Source organism: Cryptomeria japonica, chromosome 9, assembly GCF_030272615.1.
Source record: "Cryptomeria japonica chromosome 9, Sugi_1.0, whole genome shotgun sequence".
Taxonomy (NCBI): Eukaryota; Viridiplantae; Streptophyta; class Pinopsida; order Cupressales; family Cupressaceae; genus Cryptomeria; species Cryptomeria japonica.
Genome location: NC_081413.1, coordinates 255,027,508 through 255,052,827, shown reverse-complemented (window position 1 = coordinate 255,052,827; position 25,320 = coordinate 255,027,508). Strand labels below are relative to the sequence as shown.

At 39.8% G+C, this 25,320-nt stretch overlaps 1 protein-coding gene across 1 annotated transcript in view; it reads right to left on the bottom strand.

Annotated features, from left to right (window-relative positions):
* Nucleotides 1-25,320, bottom strand: part of LOC131034467 (uncharacterized) — a 214,854-nt gene that overhangs the window by 119,655 nt on the left and 69,879 nt on the right. Inside the window, exon 5 of the mRNA XM_057965974.2 lies at nt 10,851-10,988. Coding sequence (XP_057821957.2) covers nt 10,851-10,988 — 138 coding nt within the window. The remainder of the gene's footprint in view (nt 1-10,850; nt 10,989-25,320) is intronic.

Genomic DNA, 25,320 nt, shown 5'->3' with positions numbered 1-25,320 from the left:
ACTGAAAGCTACTAAATCCTTCCACATGAGCTCATACATCATACATGCCTTGATCAGGAGTTTTGAATATGCAGGACTACCTCACAGAGGAGCAATTGGAAGAGGACCTGGAGAAGTCAGAGTTTGTGACTCTTATGTTCATTTGCATCATCCACCTGGGAATAATTACAAGTTAGTCAATGATACCTTCACAATGAACATCACCAGGACACTGCAAGGCGGGATTCATAATCGGCTATCTCAGGATTCACAAGAACTTGTAAAGAGGTATGGTGCTTGGTTTATCCAATTCCAGAAGTTTACATATATTAGAGTTCATGGGTGTCCTTCACCTCCCTATATGTTGCCGAGATATCCGACAGACAGAATAGTACTACTTGAGGTGACTAGGCAACTGGCGGCTTATGCGAAGGCATTCAGACACAGGCATGGAAATGCGATTCCTGTACCTATCATACTAGGAAATTCAGTTGAGGTATGTCCTAATGTCCCGGCTTTAGATGATGCAGAAAGGGAGTTGGCCTTATATTCATTTTCATTCTTTTCATTGAGAGAGAATCTTGATCCTTATGGACATATAGAGGAGACAGTTGGTAGAAAATACAAGCATGAATGTCAGGTAGAAGACTTTTGGATGAATCTCTCAGATGATTTGGAAGTGAAGAGAAGGATGCATTCCAGATTGCCTTTGGATTTCATCAGGAAATGCAAAGTTTACAGAGTGGCCGATCAAGCTCAGGACATTGGCAGGCACCTCCAGTCATCCTATGATAGAGAGGACAAGGCAGTAAAGATAGATTGGAATGAACCTGAGGTTGTGGACTTGAAGACTTTGATGGCTCCAATTTTGTCCTGTACTCGCAGATGGGTTGATGTGCAACATCAAAAGTTGAGAGAGCAAAATATATCAATGACTTTAACTTTGGAGGAAAGGTCGGCAGAAGGAGCAAGCGTAAGTGAGGGCCATCCTCATCCTAGAAGCACAAGCGAAGGCAATCCTCACCCCAGAAGCGTAAGTGAAGGCAATCCCCATCATAGAGGTGCGAAGAGGAAGGAAAGACCTGAGAAAAGAGAATCTTCCAAGAAGAAGCAAGAGGCCAATCGAGATCGCTCATCCGGCACATCTTCTCGACAAGAGAAGAGGACACTTGAAGTTGAGGAATCTATGGAGTCAATGGTTCAGAATGATAAACCTAAAGAAGGACAGGCATCTCAACGTTCATCAAGTCAATCTCCCCAGGTCAATGAGCTACATGAAGACCAGAATGACGATGAAGCGACGTCTCCTCTCAGGAAAGAAGAGTCACTACCTAAAGAAATACAAGTTAGAGAGACAAGGTCCGCCATTCCAGATTGGTTGAAGGAGAGATTAACAAGGGTAATTGTGATCGAAGACGAAGATAATGTGATTGATTTAGATAGCCTTGTTGGAGATTCTCAGGGAGTAACAGAAAAGAAGAAGGCCACCAAAATGTCCAAGATGATCAGAGATGAAATAGGGTCCAGGAAGTTGCAGATAGCTACACCGGCAGTGGACAAGTACGAAGGTGAGATCCTTGCAGAAGAGTATGATGTAGAAACCGTTGAGCTTGGTCCACTCACCACCGAGCAAGCATTGGATGAGGCAACTGATTCATTTGAAGCACTTAAGGATAAACTTAAGGAAGAAATGGAAAAAAGTAGAAAACTTGAGAGAGATGTCGGTGCTTGGAGAGGCTACTTTAGTCACCTCAGTCAGCCTTTGGGACGTCAGGATCCAGCAGTATCTCCTGTGCAAGCACTTCCCCTTGAATCAGTTGGTGAAGCAGAGAAAGTTAAGAGCTTGGTCCAACTTATGAGCTCTTGGATTGACAAATCCCATACAGTTGCTGTTGAGTTTGCAACAAGAATGATGCAGACCACTCATTGGGCTATCCAGGTCCTTGAGATCATCCACAACCTAATGATAACAGTAGCCGCCTTTGCTCACACTAAAGATGTTATCATTCCTGTTCTTCAAGTAATCAGGCAAACACCAAGAAAGATTTTAGCACAAGAAAAGATAATGGATGGAGGAGCTCATAATTTGCTCCAGTGGTCTACTTTACTCCAGATGAAGGAAGTTCTCTTCGAGGACACCAGCACCAAATGCAATCAAGTAGAGGAGGTCATCCATCTGATCCAGGACAAGGTGTTTGGGGTTTTATGTACTATTCTTGGCAGAAGGATCGAAGTTGAGACAGATGTGGATCTTCAAGAATTGGAAGAAAGGGTCAAGGTCATCTTTTGCAAAGATGAGAATGTGATTACAGATGAGCAAAGAGATCAAATGTTTGCTACTATGCTCCTGATTGAGAAAATTAAGGAACTCGAACCTGAATGGGACGCAGCTCTTCTCAAGGCCTTTGATCACATTATTCACTTGGAGGAACGAATGAGGAATCTTCTTGAGATTCCTATTGCTGAGATCGAGGGAATCGTGTCCAGATTCATTGCATATGCTAAAAAGGAGCATTGGAAAGGGAATAAGGTTCTAGAAGAGAGGTTGTTATAGATGACATGGCACCTTAATTGTCATTGGTCTATGTTTCCTAGATTTTTGTGCCAAATTAAATATTTGGCTATGCATTTAATGTTGTGCAATAAAAAGGGAACTTTTGTAATAAAACCCTAATTAGGGTTTAGGTGTCAAAATCTCAGTCATTGATCCTCTTTTGATCTGGGCCGTTCATTGTAATTGAGGATGCTATATATACCCTCACTCATTTTCATTTTTTCATTAGAAATTAGAGATTAGAGGAGATATTATACAGAAATCAGATTTTAGATATTAGAGAGAAGAAAGTTATTTTGTAGCAAGATTGAGCATTGAAGAAAGGACTTCAAACAATTGTTGTTTATTTTGGCTTTGAGATCAATAAAATATTGAAGTTATGGTGTTTTATTGCAATTCTTGTGGCTATCTTCATGGTTGTGTACTTTCTTGAATCATTCTCATTCGAAGTAGTATTTAAATTTGAAGGACTAAGTGTTGGGCTTGATCTTTGGTGAGATTCACATTCCAAACCACTAGCTTCTTACTGATTGTAAGAACGCCTTGTGTGGTCAACTGGAGATATTTGGATTGTTTAAACCTTCAATCATTATTGAACTATTGATATGTACCTTCATGGTAGTGTCTGTAATTCTTGATGATTCGAAAAATCACTAATCACCTTAGAAGATCGCATCAATTCCAGTAAAGTTGTAATTCCTTGGCAATACTGAAATTGGTAGAATCTTACCAAGTCTAGCCTACATTGAGTCATTCTTAGGATTAGATTAGAATTCATCTCTTGCAAACCCTATCTTTTGATCTTTTTTGAGAACTTGTTAGTTTTAGAAAAAATTTGTTCCTGCAATTCGGAAACGTAAGGCCCCTTGATGAAACAACATTTACAACGACCACTGGTGCTTATCCACACATAGAGACCCTACATAAAAGAACATTGGAGTCACCCTGATTGATCCTTTTTTGCGACATCTTCAGCAATCAGAGGCTTTATTCAAGAGAGGATAAGGTACCCTTGGGTATTTTATTATGTGTATGATTGTGTACAAAATACACGTCAACAGGTTGTCATGGCAAATTTGACTTCGGGTTGACACTTAACTATTGACTTTGGTAATATGTACTCAATACCTAACTCATGAGAGTTAGTGATGGACGTAAGAGAAAAATAAATTATGACAAAGGATGTTGTTTGATTTGTTTGTTTATTTCACATTTTTGTGAAGCCCTTTCACGGGCAACTCAGCGAGGACTCAGAGGGCAAAGATTTGTTACGACAGTTTAAGCTTTGATAGGGTGCTTAACCGCGACAGTTTTCGGTAACTACTAGTAAATCTTTGTGATTTGTCATTGCAAATAGGTATGTTTCTAAACAGCCACTTTAATGATCAAAAATTCAAGTTTATGATCTTTGAATCTTCAGAGGTGTTTGCAATTTTATGATTTGCTTAAAGTTTTTGGTTAAGACTTCTATTAAAATCAAAAGTTAACAATAAACCTAATATGGGTACTCTCAGTTTATGATTTGTTTATGACAGTTGACAGTTTTGAATATCTCCTTGACTATTAAGGAGGAAAGTTTATCTACGGGAAGAAACATATTTTTCATTGCAGTTTTGTTGAAGATAAACAAAGTTGTAAAATGAGATTTGTTTTAAACCCTTACAGGTATACCAAAAAGTTATTGAAAACAGTTTTGGTTGTGATTGCACATACATCTATAGATGCATAGTGTGTATAAATGGATATGAAATGGCATTGTGTGAGGGGATTTTTTTTGGAAGAAAAGATTGTGTTGTGAAATAAAATTGAATATCTTATAGACTGTAATAAAAATCTGTGATTGTATAGTCTGCAAGATTGCAAATATACTATCATAGATCTTGTTGATTTTCATTGGAAGGTTAGGAGTTGGACTCCTTGCAGCAGGGCTGCTAAACTGGATGTAATCTTGGATTTTTGGACTGGTTAATACAATAACGGAGTGGTTTTCTCCCTATGACAAGATCTAGTTGGATCTTGAGGGTTTCCACTCAGCACAAAATCGTGTCGAGTTTATTACTTTTGTGTTAATGCTCTGATATTTATCTCAGTCCTATTTCTGTTTCAGTTTTCTTATCTTGGCAAATCACTCACAAACATATGGCTGCATTTGTACAATTCTGCTCTTTGTTTCTGTTTTTGTAAAGCTTACTCCAATCTTAAAAGGCATATTTATTTGGTGTATTTCAAAGTTCAAAGTACTCTGATTCACCCCCTCCCCCTCTTAGAGTACATCTGCTTTCAACAACTTCTCCTTTTTTTGATTTGGGGATGTCATGTTTCCAAGGCTTATCCTGTCTAACTTGGGCACCACTGCCACTATCGGTAGGCTGATACATTATGCTGCAATATATTATAAATGAGAAAAATCAGCATAATGTCTCTTATTCTAATTAAGTTAAACTTAAAAATAAATAATAGAAAGAAAAAACAAAAACTAGGGTTTCAAGTCCAACTCTCATATTTTTTCCATCAATATAAAATAAAACAAATGTACAAAAAAATGGAAAATATGAAAGTAAGAAAATAAAAAAATAACAAAAAAAGGTACTTGCCTCTACAAATTTGGTAGAAACCTTTTCCAAATCCTTCTTTAACACCTTTAAATGCTTGAATGCAAACTACAAACTCTCACAAACAAACAACAATCCTTATCCCCTCTTCAATCTATCTACTGGTCTGCTCTTCAATGCCTCTATTTTTTTGCTCAAAACCCTCTTTTTCTTTCCTCGTGTTTGCAAACAACAAAAATGACTTTTTAGGATGGGAGACAAAACATATTAACCTTTTGTTTTATTTAAAACAAAGTTTTTTTATTTTTATTTTTCACTTTTTACATGCTGACTAGGCGCTAGAGTCTAGCCCACGGGACTCGGCGAGTCTGCCGAGTCTGGCAGACTTGGCAAGTCTGCCAAAACTCTGCCAGACTCGCCGAGTTTGAGTCCAGAGGCCATTGGCCTCGGCGAGAGCGACCCGCCTCAGGACTCGACAAGTCTTGCCCAAACTCATAGAGTCTTGTATCACTGGATTCAAGTGCAGATTTCAAGAGCAAGAAAAGCGGATTTTAATTGAAGATTTTATTGCTTATCTACCTTTCATTGCCAGCCATACCCCCTACTTGTTGGTCGTATGAGTCTAAAAGAGGCCTGGAAATTTGTGAACACTGACACCTAGGGTTTTGGAGGGTAAACTACTACTTTGTGTTACTACTTATCAAATTGCCATTAGTTTATATTCAAAGTCATACTATATATTCTAGTCGGTTAGTATTACCGAATCATGCAGTCGGTACACACAGAGAAGTCGGTATGAACAATCTAGTCGGTTACAGAAGAAAGCAGTCACAGAACGCAGTATTCACCGAGCTGTTTACCGAGTATTGTTTCATGGCTACCGAGCAGTAAAGTTAACTCACCGAGTTGATATTCACCGAGTGAAACGTTTTACCAGATACATTGAACCTGGACATGCACATGAAGACGTGTTACAAGATCGAGGCACATCTAACCGTTATTACATTGGAAATTGCACTAGAAGATTATGTATGATTGCAAGGTCAATCTAACCAATGAAATATTTTTGTTTAGTTATTCATTCGAGGAATCTTTTTGTAAAGATCGAAGCAATGAATTAGATCACCGCTATAAGAGATCTATTTATACAGCATGGGAAGAGAGAAATATGTATGTGTGTGTATGTATGAAGGAAGACTGTTACAGAGACACAGAGAGGTCACCGAGAAGGTTATCAGTGAACAGTCGAAGAACAGAGTAAACAGAAGGGTTTACCGAGTTACAATATGGGTTACCGAGGTATGCTACAAGCTAGGTAATCTTATTCTGAGCACATAGAATCTGCTATAACATTTCAGATGTAAAGTTGTAGATATTTGTAAAGTCTTATTGTAATATTTTTTGAAGTTGAAAGAGATACCTGTAACAGGGTAAAAGACTCTAACCAAGTCTATAAATTGTAAATCCTCTAACCAGGTGCAGCATTTATATAGTGTTGTGAAACCCTTTAGTAAGGTAGATCTAACAGATCTTGTTACTCCCAACAGGGTAAGCTATCAGAAATAGCTAAATGTAGCTCTAACCGAGCAATCTTTATTATTGCAGTAGTGAAGTTGTGGGTGCCATCCCCACCGCAGTTTTTCTCTCTAACCAAGAGTTTCTGCGTGACCAAAATATATGTGTTATGGAGTGAATCATGTATGATTGTTATCTATTTGTTTTAACTTTATTTTATGTTACTGCACTATTATGTTTATGCATAATAGCAAGGTTATTATTGAAGAAAAGTTTTGGAGTACTGATTCACCCCTCCCCTCTCAGTACATTAGCTTTCCATATTGGGCCTAACACTTTGGAGGCATCCAAGGCATATCTTTCAAGAGATATCCACTTCGTGGCCTTTAGAGTTGATATGGAGAAGGGTGTCCAAGCTTTGTGTTTCCAGTTTATTGATTTAAATGCTAAATCTGACCTATGCATATTCAGATTTCATGGGTACACTTGTAAGGTTATTTTGAAGCCATTTGGCCATTTGGGTATTGTAGAACATGATTATATATTGCTGTCCACAGGTTGCAATAAATCTTAAAGCAATTTCCAATTGTGGATTTATGTCATTTTGAGCATATTAGATATATTTCTGTTATTTAGACTTTGTTGCAAATATTATCTTTGTATTTCCTGTTTTCTGTTGTGGTTTATCTACAAAACATTCAAGCATCAAATAGAAATTTCAAAAAAATAATGTTAAGGGTGTATATTAGTCCATTGTTCCACAAGAATGTGTCCCCCCCAAAAAAACTCACGTCCCCTATAGGGTGACATTTTCGAGACTTGGGGACTTGGGGGAAACAGCCCCCCACAACACCACCACTTCCACCACCTCTGTCGAGGGTGCCACCGGGTCAGTTAATATATGGCACATACCATTACATGCTGATTGCAACCTTTAACATTATGAAAAATAGTTGGCCTTTCATGAGGCACTCACAGAGATGTTATATTGCAGATTTTTTCTTAAAGATTTCAATTCATCTCTATTTTATATCAGCACTGCCCCCCACCACCGCTCTGTCACCATCACCCCGCTGTCCCCTCACTGTCCCCAAATTTGGGCCCTGGATCTCCGATCCACGAAACCCGTCCTTGCTTCCCCCATCCCCTTGTCAGGGAACCCCGTGTTACAAAACATTTTTCTAACACAAAACTGTAAAACACTTCATTTAGGGGGGGCAATAGTGATTTCATTCAAAAAACTAGTATAAAGCAACAATAAAAACTTAAAAAATGGAATTCATTGTAAGTGAAACTGTAAATAATGTTTACAAATATATTATTAACATGCTAGAAGTAACTTACATTCTTTGAAAAAAAGAAAAAAGAAAAAAATACTAACCTGAAAACTGAAATTCCTCAAATCTACCCTTCAAATCCACTATAAAATCCTTTCAAATTGCTCTCAAGGATGCACAATTGTTGTGTGAGCCTTAACTATAGGCATCCAGAGTTAAATAAGTAAAAATAAGTGTTTTCAGTGTTTTTTTGTGTCTGCTACACGTCAGCAAATTCCCTACAGAGAGTCACTGAGTTTTAATGAGTACTTTCTTGGTTTTGATGCTCCAACTTGCTGAAAACTTGGCCAACGCAGAGTCCCAAGTTTTCTTGATGAGCACTCACTCAGCGAGTTTGTATACCATGAAGTTACCAATTCACCAACATACAGGCCCAAATTTGAGTCTAATTCAAACCTAGTCCTAGTACTGGTGTGATACCCCTAGGGGTTGTCCAAGTTCCAACCAAATAGGCCTGGATTTGGCTAAGAAAAAACTGGACAAATCCATGCAAACCCACATATAAATGGCATTTTTTAAGTTCAAAAAATAAAATAATATTCAGTTTTTTTTACTTTAAGTTTTGACTGGAAAATTAAAAAACGTGAGTGCTAACCCTAAAAGTGTCATCTAAACCATTTTAAATGCTTAAAAAAACTCATTTTACATCTATTAAAAAAAATGTGGACCCTAACCATAATATTGAACAATGAATTTCTATCATGGCATTTAAATTTGACAAATTGACATTGAAGTAGGATTTTTAATTCTTATGGTGGTTTTGTTTATTATATGATGCTATGTGGTATTTTGAACGAATTTCTTGTTTTTTAGGCTGCAAATGCAAATTATATTTATGATTTTCATATGCCTTTTGTATGGACAAACCCACATGACCCCGCACCCCCACCACCACCACCACCCTTTTATAGCAATATGCACTAATCATTCTCGTGTACTTGAATCCAAATTGGTAACATTGCTTTAATATCTTTGAATTTTGAATTATTGATGCGGCATAAGTTTACATAGATCTATTTGACAGGTTTGTCCTCAAGTCCCCTTTCTCTATATGATTGCAGAAAATGTTCTTGATTACTAGTTGGAGGCAGCTGAAGTGCAAGCATAAATTAAAAAGGTTCACTTTACCAAGAGCTAAACAAGCAATTTTTTTTTTGCTAACGATTCAACACTCAAAAAAGTTGAGCTGAATTATTCTGTGTAGAGAAACATGGTTTGCTTAGATGTAGCAAAAGGTGTTGGAAAACTGGTCAGGAAGACAAAATTAAATATTATACTTATTGGTCAGTAGAAGGCTCGAAATTGACCAAATAAAAAAGTTGGCTCATAAAACCAGAAGAAATCATTTATTACGTGAACATTACTTCTGATCTTCCAATATATTTTTTTATCAATGGAAATGGATAGTAGCTAAGTTCAGAAAGAAATAAAAATATTAAGCTTGCAGTAGCCTTGGCATCCCCCTAGCCAATAAAGTTAAGGTGTTATCCGCTCTCAAGAGACCTACAAAACACTCAAAATCTTTCTTTGGTGCAGACATTGTTGGATGAAAGGTATCCTGCTTCTGGCTGGGGGCCTCTTCACTTTAGAGATCAAGTCAGATTCAGTATTCCTGATAATAAATGGCGCTCACCTTGCTGGAAAGTGGGTAGTAAGAGTGATAAAGGAGAATGTGCTATGGCAGATCTAACTTCTTCATCATATCTAACTATCTAGTGTATTCAATTGGGAACCCTCTAAACTTTTGACATTACTGATAAAGGAAAATGTTTTCAAGATTTTAGGTAGCAACACTAAACGTGTTTGGGTTTCTTGGCAGATAGTTTGTATTCTATCCAACCATAATTTGGCAGGTAAAAGATGTTTGGGATCTTAAGGCACAACCATTCAGAAGTTTCAGTATCCAAGCAGGAATCTTGGTCTCTGGCCAAGTTTTGATGGTCAAAGATTGGCCAAAAAGAGCTTTTTTCACCATGGAAATCTATGAAATCACAAATATCAGTTATCAAATAATTGATGCAATTTATATTGTGCCCAAAAGTTGAGTAGAAAAAAAGAAATTATTAAGGACTCTGTAGATAGACCTCTGAAAGTTACTTTTAAAAAATTTTAAATGTGGCTCCAAGAAACAAGACCTCTTTTGGAGAGATTGGAAATAGAGAAGTGAGAATTCCTTTACAGCTATATAACAAAGGGTCTACATAAATTAATATGGTTGATTATTGCACTAGCAAAGGATGTGCAAGTTAATTTGAAAAGAACAGTATTATTTCAAGCAAAACTTTTGGCAGTGATTAATGATCCACCAAGGATTAGCAGCCAAAACAATTGCATATGATTTTGTCTCTGAGAAATGAAACAGTTTGAACATGTTTTCTAGAAATGCCCACCTATGAAGACTTTTTGGGTTTAAATCCACGCTGAATTTAATAATTTATTCACTATGAGAGGTCCTCTCCTTGGAGATAATAGAATGCCTAGCGACTGCTGCAAACTGCTATTATAAGCAATTCCTTTGACTGCTAATGGATTCTTCTGGAATCCAGGTATAAGGCTATCTTTCATCATGAACCTTCCTCCCAGTGTATGGGAGCTAGAATTTTGAAGAAAAAGTTGGCTAGTATGGTCAAATTCAAATTCAGGAGTTTCCATAGAGGAGCTTATTCCTTGCCTCTTCGGGCACAGGTACAAATGTTACTTTGGCTAGCATCCATAGGAAGAAACTTTAGTTGTATTCCTGTTGTTAGTTGTGCTAACATTCGTAATAATAAACACTTTCATCCAGTATAAAAGGAGTGACGTAAGCCCACATAATATTTTTTACCACAATAAATAGTTTGATTAGAAGGTATATCACTTCAATTAACAATCCAAAGCACATTAAATCGTTTTACAGCTGTCATGGTCACTTACTCGATCACGTAAGATACGCTTATCTACTTCAATTTGTTTTTCACCCATTCCCTTCACCATGCCTCCTGCCTGCCTTTCAAGATGAGTCCACATTCGAGTCAACCGGGGTAGCTGATACTCCATTTGTGCTAGTGTGACCTATTTAGTAAGAATAAGAGCACTGTAAATTAGTCCCAAGAATATCATTGTCCCATGTCAACGACAAGTTAGAAGTTACACCATTTATTGAAAAAGTTCAGTACATGCCATATTCAGTCCTAGGATATCTTACAACAAGTCATGATTATGGTTAACCCCAATGAATTATTTTCAGTTTTCATTTTAATGTTAAGGGCCTGCATTATTTATCTACAACATAAGTTAGCTGTCACACAGTGAAATAGGTAATCTATATTACACCAAAGCTACATCTATAACCTTCGCTAGGTAATATGCTGTTACAAATAATTCAATAGCTCGAACAACATAGGACATCCGGCATAAAAAAGGGATGTCTTCCATTGAATTCCTTTAGAAAAAAAAATCCAAGTCAACAATTCGGATAATTCTCTACTCTGCTTAGAAGACCTGAATATTATTTGTTTATGGACAGATACAAAACTCTTACCTATTTAGGTAAAGTCTCAAATGCTCTCTTTTCTAGCTTTTGTAGGACAACTTTCCCATGTGCTTATTTTGCTCAGCTGGTGTAATTATTGTTATTTGGTCTAACATAAGTTGCATTACTTTACCAGAAAAATATAAATGTGTAGGGTTGTAGTTTAGAAAGAAAACAAATTTAATTGAGGCCAAAACTAACTCACCAAACACTCATAGAAATTTCAGCCTATTTAGCCAAAATAACATTAGAATACAGAAAAACTGTAATCAAGATTAAGTGAAACTAAATGCTTCAGTAAATCATTTTCTTAAAAAAAGAACTGGACTGTACATCTTGAGTGTGGGAAGTTTTAGCTTGGATGCGATGTTGGGAAGACTTCAGAGAGGTCTAATCAAAACATCATAATATTTGATGGTAAAGGCTGCTTTAAGCTCAATTAAGTAGATGGTAAAACTCCATCCTTCTACATAAAATGAAATGTAAAAGCTTGATGTTGCAAATAAATGGAATTGAAATGCCTTCTCAAAATTTGAAAATGAGAAAATACTGAGATTTCATTATTGGAATATTCTAAGAACCATAACAAAATTCTCAAAAACTCAAATTAGAAAAATAAAATCAGTTATTCTAAAATGCTCTTTCGTTGTCTCACATAAAGGGGTTGATGGAAAGAAAAAGGAAACTCCTAATTTAAATTGGAGAATACCTCATAAAGGATGCATGAAACTAATCTTTGATGGAGCAGGAAAAGTCAAGTTGAATGAAGCAGGAAGCAGTAGCATTTGAAAAGATCCTCAAGACAGCCTCTAGGCATCTATGCCATCTATATTGTAGGATAAAATCAATCAATCCAAATCTTTAGCCCTATTGAAATTACTTAGGATTCGCCAAAGAGACAAGATTGATGATTATTTGGGTGGACTGCAACTCAATAATCTTGATTAATCTGCTAAAACATCATAGATGTCCGTACTAGGGATTGAATAAGATTCTTAAAGGAGACTTATTCCATACCAATGGTAAGATTCACCGGTATTAAATGACAGCAATAAAATAACAGATAAAACCACTAACCTTGGGTTGTCCTTGCCAAGTCCATACAATTAGGGACCTCGCATTCCCCCTTCCCAAATGAGGCATAAACAACTGTTGATATCTGACTGCCAAGATAGTATAGAGTAAGCTTGTTAACTGTGATGGATTGGTCCATAGGTAAATTTACACTTCAGCTATGCATCAATAAAAGGTCATTTCATAATTCATGCCAGGGGAAGTACAATTAATTCAAAAGGGGGGAAAACTAAAAAGAGAAAAGGACAATCGAAATAGAGGGACTAATAATTTCAACAACACTTTTCAAGGGTCACATTTAATTTATGTGCCTTCAAAGCATAAAAAGGAAGGCTCGCTGCTAATTATTGATTGGATGATATAATCAACAGTCACATCACTATTTCAAGTGAAGCAAATGGGGATGTTAGTAGGTTGATGGTATTTATATTCTTTGAAGCCAGAAATAGAACATTGATAATGACTAAAAGAGGAGAGGGAATGGAAATTGGCTTCCAGAATAAAAAAGGAATCAAATGCTCATATTTAAGGTTGAGGAAGATCTAGAGTAGCTGCTCAGCTTGAATACAACTGTAATTCTGAAGAAATAAGCATTAACATTGCAATGATATGTCTTCTTCAAACGGTGGGAATTTCAGGAGCAGGGTTAGGAGATGAAAAAGATGGGAAGGGAAAAAGATGGAAGTAATCTATAACTTGCATCTGCTTATGTCCCAGAAGGAGAGAGATAACAGCATCTATGGTGAAGGGATGGGCATTGATATCTTATCGTTTGTCAATGACAACATCTACAACCCCTGAATGTGAATAGAGATCAACCATAAATTAAAGGTGGAAAAAGACATGGAAAACATGGAGTTTGCTGATCTATAGAGCTGTCAAGAACATGATGTTTCACCATAAGCACACATTCAAAACATGAAATATGTTCAGCAAACCAGCAAACTTATTTGTTACTTAGATTCTCCTGAACGTGGGAGGCATCTGCATGTTCCGAGAGGACCATTGGGACTTGAAATATCCCCTTACAAACTAAGAGGGACTTGTATGTAGAGGAGGCACACACTTAAATTGACTTGGCAGTAGGGTAAGTATGCATTGAGTTGATGGTTCAAATTTCAATTAAGTTGGATACTTTATGGTTTACTTACATATGAGTTCCACCTGTAAATAAACCATGTAACATGTTCACACCTGTTTTTGTCTTTTCGTTTTCTGATTGAATGATTGAAAGAAAAAGATAATGCACTGTTTGCTGATTGTCTTTATTGTTTTCAGATTTCATTCAATATCTCATTGCAATATTTTTTGGAAACATTCATGAAATAGCATATTGAAAGACTAGTGCATAGAATCACCAAGATTACTATTAACTCTTCAAAATCAGATTGCATAACATCAATAAGTTGACTGATCACAAATATTACAGGCCTGGAAATAGAGATTTCATTGTAATTTGCAAGCAACAACACTCTTGTAAGTCTGAAGACTAATTTTATGCATCCAAACAAGAGTCCATGTAGAGTATTTCAAGCCTACTCCAGCAACCCTTCCACAACACACTCTAGCAGACTTGTATGAGCAGATTTAAGTGATTTTGAAAGACTCCAAATCTGAAACAACCTCAAAACCTCTGCTACAGAAAACTGGGTGCACCATCTGACTAGGAGCGATTCATGTATTAATTACCAACACTTATTTAGCCTTCAAAAATAGGACAGATCTGATTGAATTCCTTAGACACCTCTAATATGATGTTTTGTAGCTGTCAACACATATAAATTAACTTGCAATATCCACTTTTCATTACCCAAAACTGGGTGCTACCTCCTAGAGGTGATTTATTGCTAGAAATCCAATACTCAACAAAAGGCACATGTAATATATGGGAACACAGCGCCCAGCAATAAGAAATTGATTGAGTCAACACCTAGAACTAGATAAAATTCACTCCAAGAGATATGAACATAAATACGGTTTCCTGAATCTCTAAAAATAATGACCAGCAAATAGAAAAGGCTTCCAAAAACCTCCAAACTCGAACAACACTCTCAAAAAGGATCAAACACACCAAAACGAGAGAACCCACATCAAAACACCTTGAAAACCTTCATGAAAATCAAACCAAATTCACCAACTGCAATCCAAAATCACTGAAAACTCGAACTATAGAACAAAACCAGCTAGGGTGGATCTTTCACCACCGAAACCAAGCTAACTAATGAGGGATTTCATCCTCAAAAATCTTTAGAAGAACTCCAAGTTCATTCCAGCAGTATTTCTGTATTTTCACAATATTCAGCATATACAAATGAGAGCCAAAACTCTTTTTATTAAGTCTCAATAAGAAATTAGGGCAACACAAGTTAGGGTAACTCAGAAAGTAATAAAATAATTTCATTTGCCCTTTTCAAAAAAAATTAATTTCCTTTTCCCCAAGTGGACGTCCACCTTTTGGCAATAAAATATCACTTTTTAATCTTTATTTCTCTTTTCCCTAATCCCACGTACACTTTAGATGGCCTCATAAAATAATATTACATATGTTGAAGCCACAGCACACTCCCTAGAGTTAGTGGAGCTCCATACTAATTGATTGTCATCATTTGTGAAGTGGCCATGTTGGGTTAATGTATGAAATAGCTGAGCTCCTCTGAGCATGTTAGTGCATGAAATGCTATGGTTCTTTTTTTATCTGAGTGGGATCACATGACACAGATTGCGTACTGTTGGAATTATGGAGGAGGCCATGGCATTTGAAAGAAGATTTGCAGCTTGATGTCCCCTTAGAACAGCTCAAGAGATATAAAAGAAAATTAAAACATAGGATTCAAGACTGTTGTGTAATGTACCTGAACCGTTCAGCTCACAAACCCCCCCTCGGCAATATGCGAAGACCACAAAAAGGGCGTACGGTGGTGTTTGTGCCAACCGTACGGTGAGGTTGGTACAAAGTCATACGGTGAGGTTGGTACCAAGTCGTACCGCATGTACAACACCGTACGGTGAGGTTGGTGCCAAGCCGTACGGTATGTACAGCCCCTTCGTCTGCGCAATGGATTTGGACGCCGAAGCTACTTTCCTTCGGCCGCGTTCAACTCCACAAATATTTTATAATGCGTAGTGCTAGACAGACCATATAATCAGATTAACACAATTTGGCATGAAATGAACACCAGACATGCAAGTAGAAATTCAGACTCAGTAATGATAGCACTTCAGATTACAATAATCTTGGACTAAGGGCAAAGCAGAGTAGGGTGAGGAGTTACTCCCACCGAAACTGCGGATGCCAAGTAGGGAGGATCTTCCACCTCCGAAATGGCTGACAACAGAACTCCAACTGGAATTCGCACAAACAAAGAAAATACCAAATTCACACATACCTACAACAATGACAGACTCGGTCATAAATATGAGCTCTGAGAAATTTCCCGAAGGGTTACAAACAGGCCGACATGACCAAAATAAAACTTGACTAATTAAATAAAGGGCTCGAAAGATTTATTATTAAATTTGGGGCTACACAATAAAGTATTTTAATTTTATTATTTAATTATATATTAGGAACATCACAGTCCTCCCGACCCAAAGATTGCTTGCCCTCAAGCAATACGCAACTATCTGCCATCTAACAAGCTCCAGGGTCCCAAACCATGCGCAGATGCTAGTAGTCATATTCACTGAAAGCTTGATGCTAAGAGCACCACCTGCAAATCCTCAATCAACTTGCGCTGCTCCACTCTGATATAAACATTGCCTTGCTCGGAGTTGAGGAATAACTCATCAAAATCCAACTTGCTTTCTTCATATAGATACCACTCACAAGGAGAGATGACAATCATGCACGCCTCATGCCCACCCAAAGGGTAAATTTCGTATTCAACCAACTGTAGAGATTGCTCCGGTAAGGGATCATTGCTAGAGTTTGCATCTCCATGAAGTTGATCAACCACTGTTGGCTTGACAAAATTCATACAAACATCTTCATCCTTGCAGCTGTCATGAAAGTTTAAGTGTTCTCCACTTGAAGGGACAATTGTTGTCTCCGGCTTGTCCATATCCTCCTGTCGCTGGGGTGAACATGTGAACTTGTCTTCATCTTTCTTTGATTTTGATTGTTTTCCTAATTCAGAATCCAACTCCTCTTTTCTTTTCCTTACATAGTACCTATCAAAGGATTCGGTAGCCTTGATCTCCTCAGGTTCACTTGAGTATTCATCAAATATTCTGATAACCTCCTCATGCATAGGTATACATTTTACTATCAGAACTAGATATTCTTGAAATGTCAAATAATTCTTCCTCTTTTGATATTTGTTATACCACTTGGCAATTTTATTGGCAGCAATTTCATTATCCCTTTCTTCCATTTTTGTAGTCATCCCAAGCATTCCACAGGCTGGCAGGATTTTGGCTCTGATACCACTGTAATGTACCTGAACCGTTCAGCTCACAAACCCCCCCTCGGCAAGATGTGAAGACCACAAAAAGGGCGTACCATGGTGTTTGTGCCAACCGTACGATGAGGTTGGGGCCAAGCTGTATGGTGAGGTTGGTACCAAGCTGTACCGCATGTACAACACCGTACAGTGAGGTTGGTGCCAAGTCGTAAGGTATGTATAGCCCCTTCGTCCGCACAATGGATTCGAACGCCGAAACTACTTTCCTTCGGCCGCGTTCAACTCCACAAATATTTTATAATGCATAGTGCCAGATAGACCATATAATCAGATTAACACAATTTGGCACGAAATGAACACCAGACATGCAAGTAGAAATTCAGACTCAGTAATGATAGCACTTCAGATTACAATAATCTTGGGCTAGGGGCAGAGCAGAGTAGGGTGAGGAGTTACTCCCACCGAAACTGTGGATGCCAAGTAAGGAGGATCGTCCACCTCCAAAATGGCTGACAACAGAACTCCAACTGGAATTCGCACATACAAAGAAAATACCAAATTCACACATACCTACAACAATGATAGACTCGGCCATAAATATGGGCTCCGGGAAATTTCCCGAAGGGATACAAACGGGCCGACATGACCAAAATAAAACTTGACTAATTAAATAAAGGGCCCAAAAGATTTATTATTAAATTTGGGGCCACACAATAAAGTATTTAATTTTATTATTTAATTATATATAGGAAACATCACAGTTGGAATTAAGATGTCTCAACCTTGGAGTCCAAATATTGATTATTTGATTTTAATTAATTATAATCGTTTATATCCTAAGTTATTAACTTCCTAAGATGCTATTCACTTTGTGGGACCTCTTGGTGACGTGGCATCCTACATGGCAAGTGATGAGATGGCATAATCTCTATTTTCTAAGAAGTTGAGACCCACTTGGAAGATGCTATTTTTTGGTATTTTGGGAAGATGTCATATATTTCCATTCTGGAGTGGAAATTGATTTGGCAATTTCTTATGTTGGCTAAAGAGTCTCATTTTGCATTTTCTATTATGAATTGGAGTTGTCTTTTGTTAGTTTTGTATCAAACTGTAGCAAAATAATCAGAAATAACATAACCAAATCAATGTGCACAATAAACACCAATATACCCTGGGAAAACCTCCCTCTTGGAGTTGAAAAACCCAGCAACTAATCTCAGATCTTTATTAAGCAATAACCAAATGTATCTTTACAATGAGCTTCAACACTTGAAGCAATCAGTAAACTATGCACAGTAATATCTTCAACCTAGGGCAAACTGCAATGATGAACTTATCAGCAATACAGATATTGCTGCCACAAAGATGAAGTTCGCTGATCTTAGGATGATGTTTGCAGCCTTCAAGGATAGTTCGCTGACCTTCAAATGATGACTACTGTCAGAAAGAACAATTGTTGCACCTAGGGTGGTGTTCGCTGCCCTTCAAATGGTGTTCGCTGACCTTCCAAAGGTGTTTGTTGTGCTTCCAATAATGTTCACTATCTTTTGTATATGATTTGCTGATCACAGAGGTAATTCGCTGAAGGATACCGAATAGGGATGTAATTGCTGAATGTGTGTCATTACAATGAGGTTGACATTACATATATATAAGACTCTAGCCTTCTAATTTACCTTAGGTCGGCTTTACAATTTAGGCAATCAAACTAAAATAGCCCCACATGTTATACAAGCAAGATAGGACATGACTAATCCAAACGTGCTAGGTGTGCTAGGTTGGCCCTATAAGGGCTCCGACCTAGCTACATACATCAACACTCCCTCTTAGCTAGGGAGGAGACCTTCTCAACATCCGAGATACATGGCTTCTCCCATGAGAAAATGCAAATGAATACAACCACCATGGCTATTCCCATGGATGATGTTCACCATAGCTACTCTGAGAGGGTGAACAAACACAAGTACTAAATCATCCAGCATGCCTACTCGCAGAGGGTGGGTCCACCATACCTACTCGCAAAGGGTGGAAAAACACAAGTACATCATGGAATTTCTTCCATGACATCCACCATGCCTACTCGCAGAGGGTGGAAGAGGTCTTTCACCTCAAACTTCTCCCAGAGAAGAGTGCATTACCACCATGCCTACTCGCAAAGGGTGGTTCTACCATGCCTACTCACAGAGGGTGGAAGATACATCTCAATGTATCATTGATGCTGAGACTCCCTCTCGGCAAGCGCTTCATTCTCCACGACTCCAAGCTTGTCCCGAAAATGCACAAACTTCACTTTGGCAAGGAGCTTGGTGAGAATGTTGGTCGTCTTCTCCTCAGTGCAAGATGTATCTCAGCTGAACAACATTCCTCTATACCATATCCTTGATGTAGTGGTACTGAATCTCAACATGTTTTGATCTGTCATGGAAAACTAGATTAACCGAAAGCTTCACATAGCTTTGGTTATCACAATGAATGATAGTAGGCTCCAACGATTGACCTAACAATCCTACAAGGAGCTTCCGAAGCAACACTGCTTCGCGAGATGCCACACAAGCTGCAATGTATTCTGCTTCTATTATTTCTGCAGTACTCAATGCCACTAAAGATTGTTTCCTGCTACACCAGGAAATCATGGCAGATCCCAAGTTGAAGCAAACTCTAGAAGCACTCTTGCGATCAATGACACTTCCTACCCAATCAGAATCTGAGTAACCCTCCAAGTTCAAAGCAATGTTGGAGGAGTACTTCAGTCCATAGCCAACTGTGCCACGCAAGTACCTCAAGATATGCTTGGCTGCAACTAGATGTATATGTCTCGGTTTACTCATGAATTGGCTAAGTGCACTCACTGCATAGCAAATATCTAGTCTAGTGTTAACTAGATACATCAAGGATCCAATCAACTGCCTATACATGGTAGGATCCACAAGATCTGAACTAGCTGCAGCTTCCCACAATTTCTTCAAGTTAGTTTCCATTGGAGTAGGCATGGACTTGTACTCTAACAATCCAAACCTCTTCAAGATGTCAATGGTGTATTTGCCTTGACTTAGGATGATCTCATTAGGCCTCTACCATACTTCTAACCCTAGAAAGAAGTGCATGAGCCCTAAGTCCTTCATCTCAAATTCTGAAGTCAACTCCTTACACCTGTGAATGAGATGATCTTCCCCTATGACAAATAGGTCATCAACATATAATACCAGGATCAACATTTCACCATTAAATACCTAAAAGTAGAGGTTCGGATCAACATTATTCTTGCAAAACCCCAAACCTGTTAAGTATCTATCAATCCTCTCATACCATGCACGAGGAGTCTGCTAAGGCCATATAAAGCTTTCTTTAGCATGCATACATGAGACTCCTTCCCATGAATCACGAAACCCTCAGGTTGTTCAATGTAGACCTCTTCCTCAATCACACCATTGAGAAAGGTTGTCTTCACATCCATCTGATGTAGCTTCCATCCCTTAGCTGCTGCAATCGCAATAATGGTTCTGATGGAAGTATATCAAGCAACTGGAGCGAAAGTTTCTTCATAATCTATCCCTTCTTTCTGAGAGAAACCACGAGCCACGAATCTAGCCTTGTATTTCTCAATGCTACCATCAACTGCATGCTTGATCTTGAATAGCTACTTGGAAGATACAACTGGCTTGCCCTTAGGTCTCGGCACAATATCCCAAACATCATTCTTAAGGATGGATTCATATTCTTCGTCCATGGAATCTTTCTATACTTGCTGATTTGCGGCTTCCTCAACACTGGTAGGCTCAGTCTCAATGAGATTACACATCGAAGCAACATAACAAGAGAATTTCTGAGGTCTCTTACTTTCTCGAAATGTACCTCTAGGAGCCGCGAACTGTTCTACCTCCCGCATAGTGTTCCTTGCCCAAAGAAGTCTAATCTGAGTTATAACAATATCTCTAGGCCCATCAGTAGGATCCATAGGCTCAACTGCATCATTGTGCATCTCAGGTTTTGAAGGCTCCCTCTGGATCTCAGGACCATGATCACTATTCATGTCTTGAGGATGAGCTTCATCTTCCACGCATGAACCCTTTGATTTCTTGAATGCAACGTCTTCCTCAAATGTAACTGTTGTCATTTTATGACACCCTTGGTCCATTAGTGAGAACCGAACAGAGATATGTTCCATGGACCAACGCTGCCCAATTGATCAAGGAGAAAAGCAATGGAATTATGAAGTGTGAAGTGTTGTCTTGTCAGAAGGAAGTTCCTAAGTCTTCCCAACTTCGGTGACCCAGGTCTCCGAAGTTGCCCCGAAACTCCGGAACCCCTAGGTTCCCAAGTTCCTTGTCCTTCTAGCATGGAACTCCGGAAACCCCAACTTCCCAAGTTCCTAAGTCTTCTCAACTACGGTGACTCCGGTCTCCGAAGTTACCCTGGAACTTCGGAACCCCCAGGTTCCCAAATTCCTTGTCCTTCTACCCCAGAACTCCGGATCCCCCAGGTTCCCAAGTTCCTTGTTCTTCAACCCCAGAACTCCGGAACCCCCAGGTTCCCAAGTTCCTTGTCCTTCTACCCCAGAACTTCGGTACCCCCAGGTTCCCAAGTTCCTTGTCCTTCAACCCCGGAACTCTGGAACCCCCAGGTTCCCAAGTTCCTTGTTCTTCAACCCCGGAACTCCGGAAACCCTCAGGTTCCCAAGTTCCTTGTTCTTCAACCCCGGAACTCCGGAAACCCCCAGGTTCCCAAGTTCCTTCTCCTTCTACCCCGGAACTTCGGAACCCCCAGGTTCCCAAGTTTCTTGTCCTTCTACCCCGGAACTCCGGAACCCCCAGGTTCCCAAGTTCCTTGTTCTTCAACCCCGGAACTCTGGAAACCCCCTGGTTCCCAAGTTCCTTGTCCTTGTACCCCGGAACTCCGGAACCCCCTGGTTCCCAAGTTCCTTGTCCTTGTACCCCGGAACTCTGGAACCCCCAAGTTCCCAAGTTCCTTGTTCTTCAACCCCGGAACTCCGGAAACCCCCAGGTTCCCATGTTCCTTGTCCTTCTACCCCGGAACTCCGGAACCCCCAGGTTCCCCATCTACGATGACTCTGGTCTCTGAAGTTCCCCAACTACGATGACTCCGGTCTCGGAAGTTCCCCAACTACGGTGACCCGAGTCTCCAAGGTTCCCTAACTACGGTGACCCAGGTCTCCGAAGTCTTGCTGGCAACACTTCCGGATGGCGTGATCGACACTCAATGCTTTAAATGCTCCAACAGTTTTGGTGACTTGTGCACTTTTTTTTGTGGAGCCACAGGGGTGTATTTAATGTTTTTGGTAGGATTTCCATCAAGGGAGGTACGGGGCCATGCTTGGTGACTTGTGTCATGACTGCATACTCTGACTTTGGAAGGTCAATCAATCCACCCTTCTCAGAATTGCCTTTTGTGGGTATGGCTAGGTTGTTTGCATGTACAAGTCAAGTGCATGCACTTCCTTGCACTCCCAGACAGACATGCAGGGGTCATGATCACCCTTGTAACCATTTTTTCTATATAAAGGTTGTTAAGCCTCATTGTAAAGGGTTCTCTCCCTGCTGGCTTGAGCTATTCCATGCTCTCCCACTTCTCTTGTATTTATGCAACTGTAAGTTTGGCCATTGGCTTTATGATTAATTGAAATCACCATTCTTGCCTACTTTCAACTTATGTATGTTGTGTATGCTTTCTTACCTCCATCATGGGTGTATGTCTTGTGGCTTTTTCTCTCCATATATGCTGTGTTAACTGTTTTTCTGAGTGTGACTTGTGAGAATCCTTCTCCCCTCTTGGCATTCAATGAATTCTAACCTTCATACATGCATTGGGGTCACTCGTACAACTGAAGTTGTACATCTCTTGGGTGTTTTCAGTTGATTTTCTTGTGTCATTTCGGTGGGGAGAGAAACAATCTCTTCTTGGTGCATCACCTCCCTTTATTTCAAGCATTTCTCTCTTCCCTTTACCTCTGCAAATTGTTAGGATAGGTTGAGTTAGTTTCGAAGTGTTGAGTTGGTTCAACACCTACACCTGGAATGAGAAGAAAGTCGGCCTCCTCCGAAGATTCAACCCCCTCGTGCAAGGTCCCACACTTTGGGGTTGTTTCCATGTTTCACAAGGTTGCTGAGTTGATAGCTTAGCAAGGGTGCAAGCTTTTGTGATAACAGTTTTTGGCACGCCCGTTGGGACTTAGTTCGACATACATGCTAAGGATTCAGTGCTACTTCTTAGTGTTTCAGCCTGTAGAGGCAGTCATCTATCAAGCACTTGGCGACTCTGCTCAACAAGTCCAGTTCTTGTTCATACGAAGTTCCTAACTCTGGGACCCCGGAACCCCCAGGTTCCCAAGTCATCGTAACTTTGCTTACCCTGGAAATCCGAAACCCCCAGGTTCCGAGGTCAGTAAACCATTTCGCTCTGTAAGTTTGGAACCCCTAGGTTCCGAGGTGCTTAGGCCCGAAAACTCGGAACCCCCAGGTTCCGAACTCCCGAGCTTCCTCACTCCGGACATCCGAGGTCCCGAGGTGCCGAAGTGATCACACTCCGGACCTCCGAGCTCCCGAGGGCGATTGCAGATTTCATGCCCAGAATTCATACAAGGGCATCTTCTAGGGGCAGTTTCCAATTCATAGAGCTTCCATCTGCAGGCTCTAGAAGGAGGAGAGGTAGACCTTCATTATCACCAATCAGGGGTGACGAGGTTGTAAACACTCCATCTCCCAGGTCTCGTTCTACTCCTCCATTTACAGGACCTTTGCTATGAAGGGCCCACCACTCATATCAATAGACCATTCTTTCACATGGCAAGAAATCAAGTCTTTGTTACCTTTAATGGGGGGAGTCCCCTTGTTTTCACTCAATGGAATGACATACCAGTGGCTGCGTTGAAGAGTATACCATACTTCATTGGTGAAACAGCTACTACACCCATTGAGCACATTCAAGACATTGCAAACATTTGCTTCGTCCATAACATCACTCAGGACGATGTTGTTGTCAGACTCTTGGCCACATCCTTAAAAGGCAAAGCCTTGCAGTGGTATAGAGGGTTGTCGTCTAGCTCCATCCACAATTGGGACGAATTGGGGGAGAAATTGTGCAACCATTTTGAAGGCAAAAGTGATCACCTATCACTTGTGGCAGTTAACTATGATCAAGAGGGTACCCCACGAATTCATGGGAGACTTCAACTTCAGATTCCATAAGACATGGAATAGGATTCCTGCTCTAGTGAAGCCATATCCAAATCATGCCTTCTTGTATTATCTTAGAGCTCTCAACAACGATATAGCTGTCATGGTACAATCGATGGGTGGAGCCTCTCTACCGAGTGCATATGACATAGCCATAAGAGCAGAAATTTTTTTGATTCAGGCTGGTAAGATAGCTCCAAGGCCTCCAATGCCTCTCTTCCCAGAGGCTCCTAAAGAACAACCCACCGTGGCTCCTATCCCCATGGCTCCCGCAGGGCAATCATCCACGCCCTCTACATCCTCCAATGAGCTCCATGAGGTTAAGTCTCTACTGCAAAACTTTGGCAATGAATTGGTGGCACTAAAAAGACAACAAACTCAGTATAACAGACCTTACCAAGCACAAGGTCAAAATTACCAGTAAAACAGGCCACCCTTTCAAGGGCAAAACCAATGGAGCAATGCCAGGCCTTTGAATAGTGTGAACCCCACAAACGCAAGCAACTCAAAGGCAATAGTTCCAGTGCAAAATAACCTTGCCCAAGAGCAAGATTGGTGTCAACCATGTAATCAGCCCCACAACCAAGGTGTATGCCAAAGTGGAGGGTTTGTCCAAACTTTAGTAGTGCAAGATGAGCCGACCACTTCTGGCCAGCAATATGACCCAAATCAGCCTAGTGTGGGTCCCCAGGCTCACCTACAAGGGGATTCTACCTTTGTCAATTGGCAGGAGGCGGAATTTTGTGGTTTGAACCAAACAAATGGTGATTCCATGCTGCACTATGCAAGGTCAAAGAAGAGAGCCATGGAGGCTACCTCACCTTCAACATCAATCCAAGCTCCAACACCCAATGTAGCCATCCATGATACAAGCCAAAATACCATGCAAGGGAACAAGAGGCAGAAGGAGACCCAAGTCGTCCAAAGAGCAAAGGCAGACCTTATAGCCTCAAAGCGGCCTCTAAAACCAGCAGGTGTCCCTTTCAACATAGTTGATCAAATGAAGAAGGCCAACCTCAACGTCACTATGTGGGAGGCCCTTTCAATCCCATCTCAAAGGGATCTGCTTAAGGAGGCACTGAAGGAAGTCAATCAGTCAGGTGATGAGACAACAGTCAGAGGAAAGGCAGTCTCCACCAATTTGGTGCAACCCAAGGAGGAGGAAGATTCAAGCAAGATAAGCAAGCCTCCCCCTTTCTATCTCT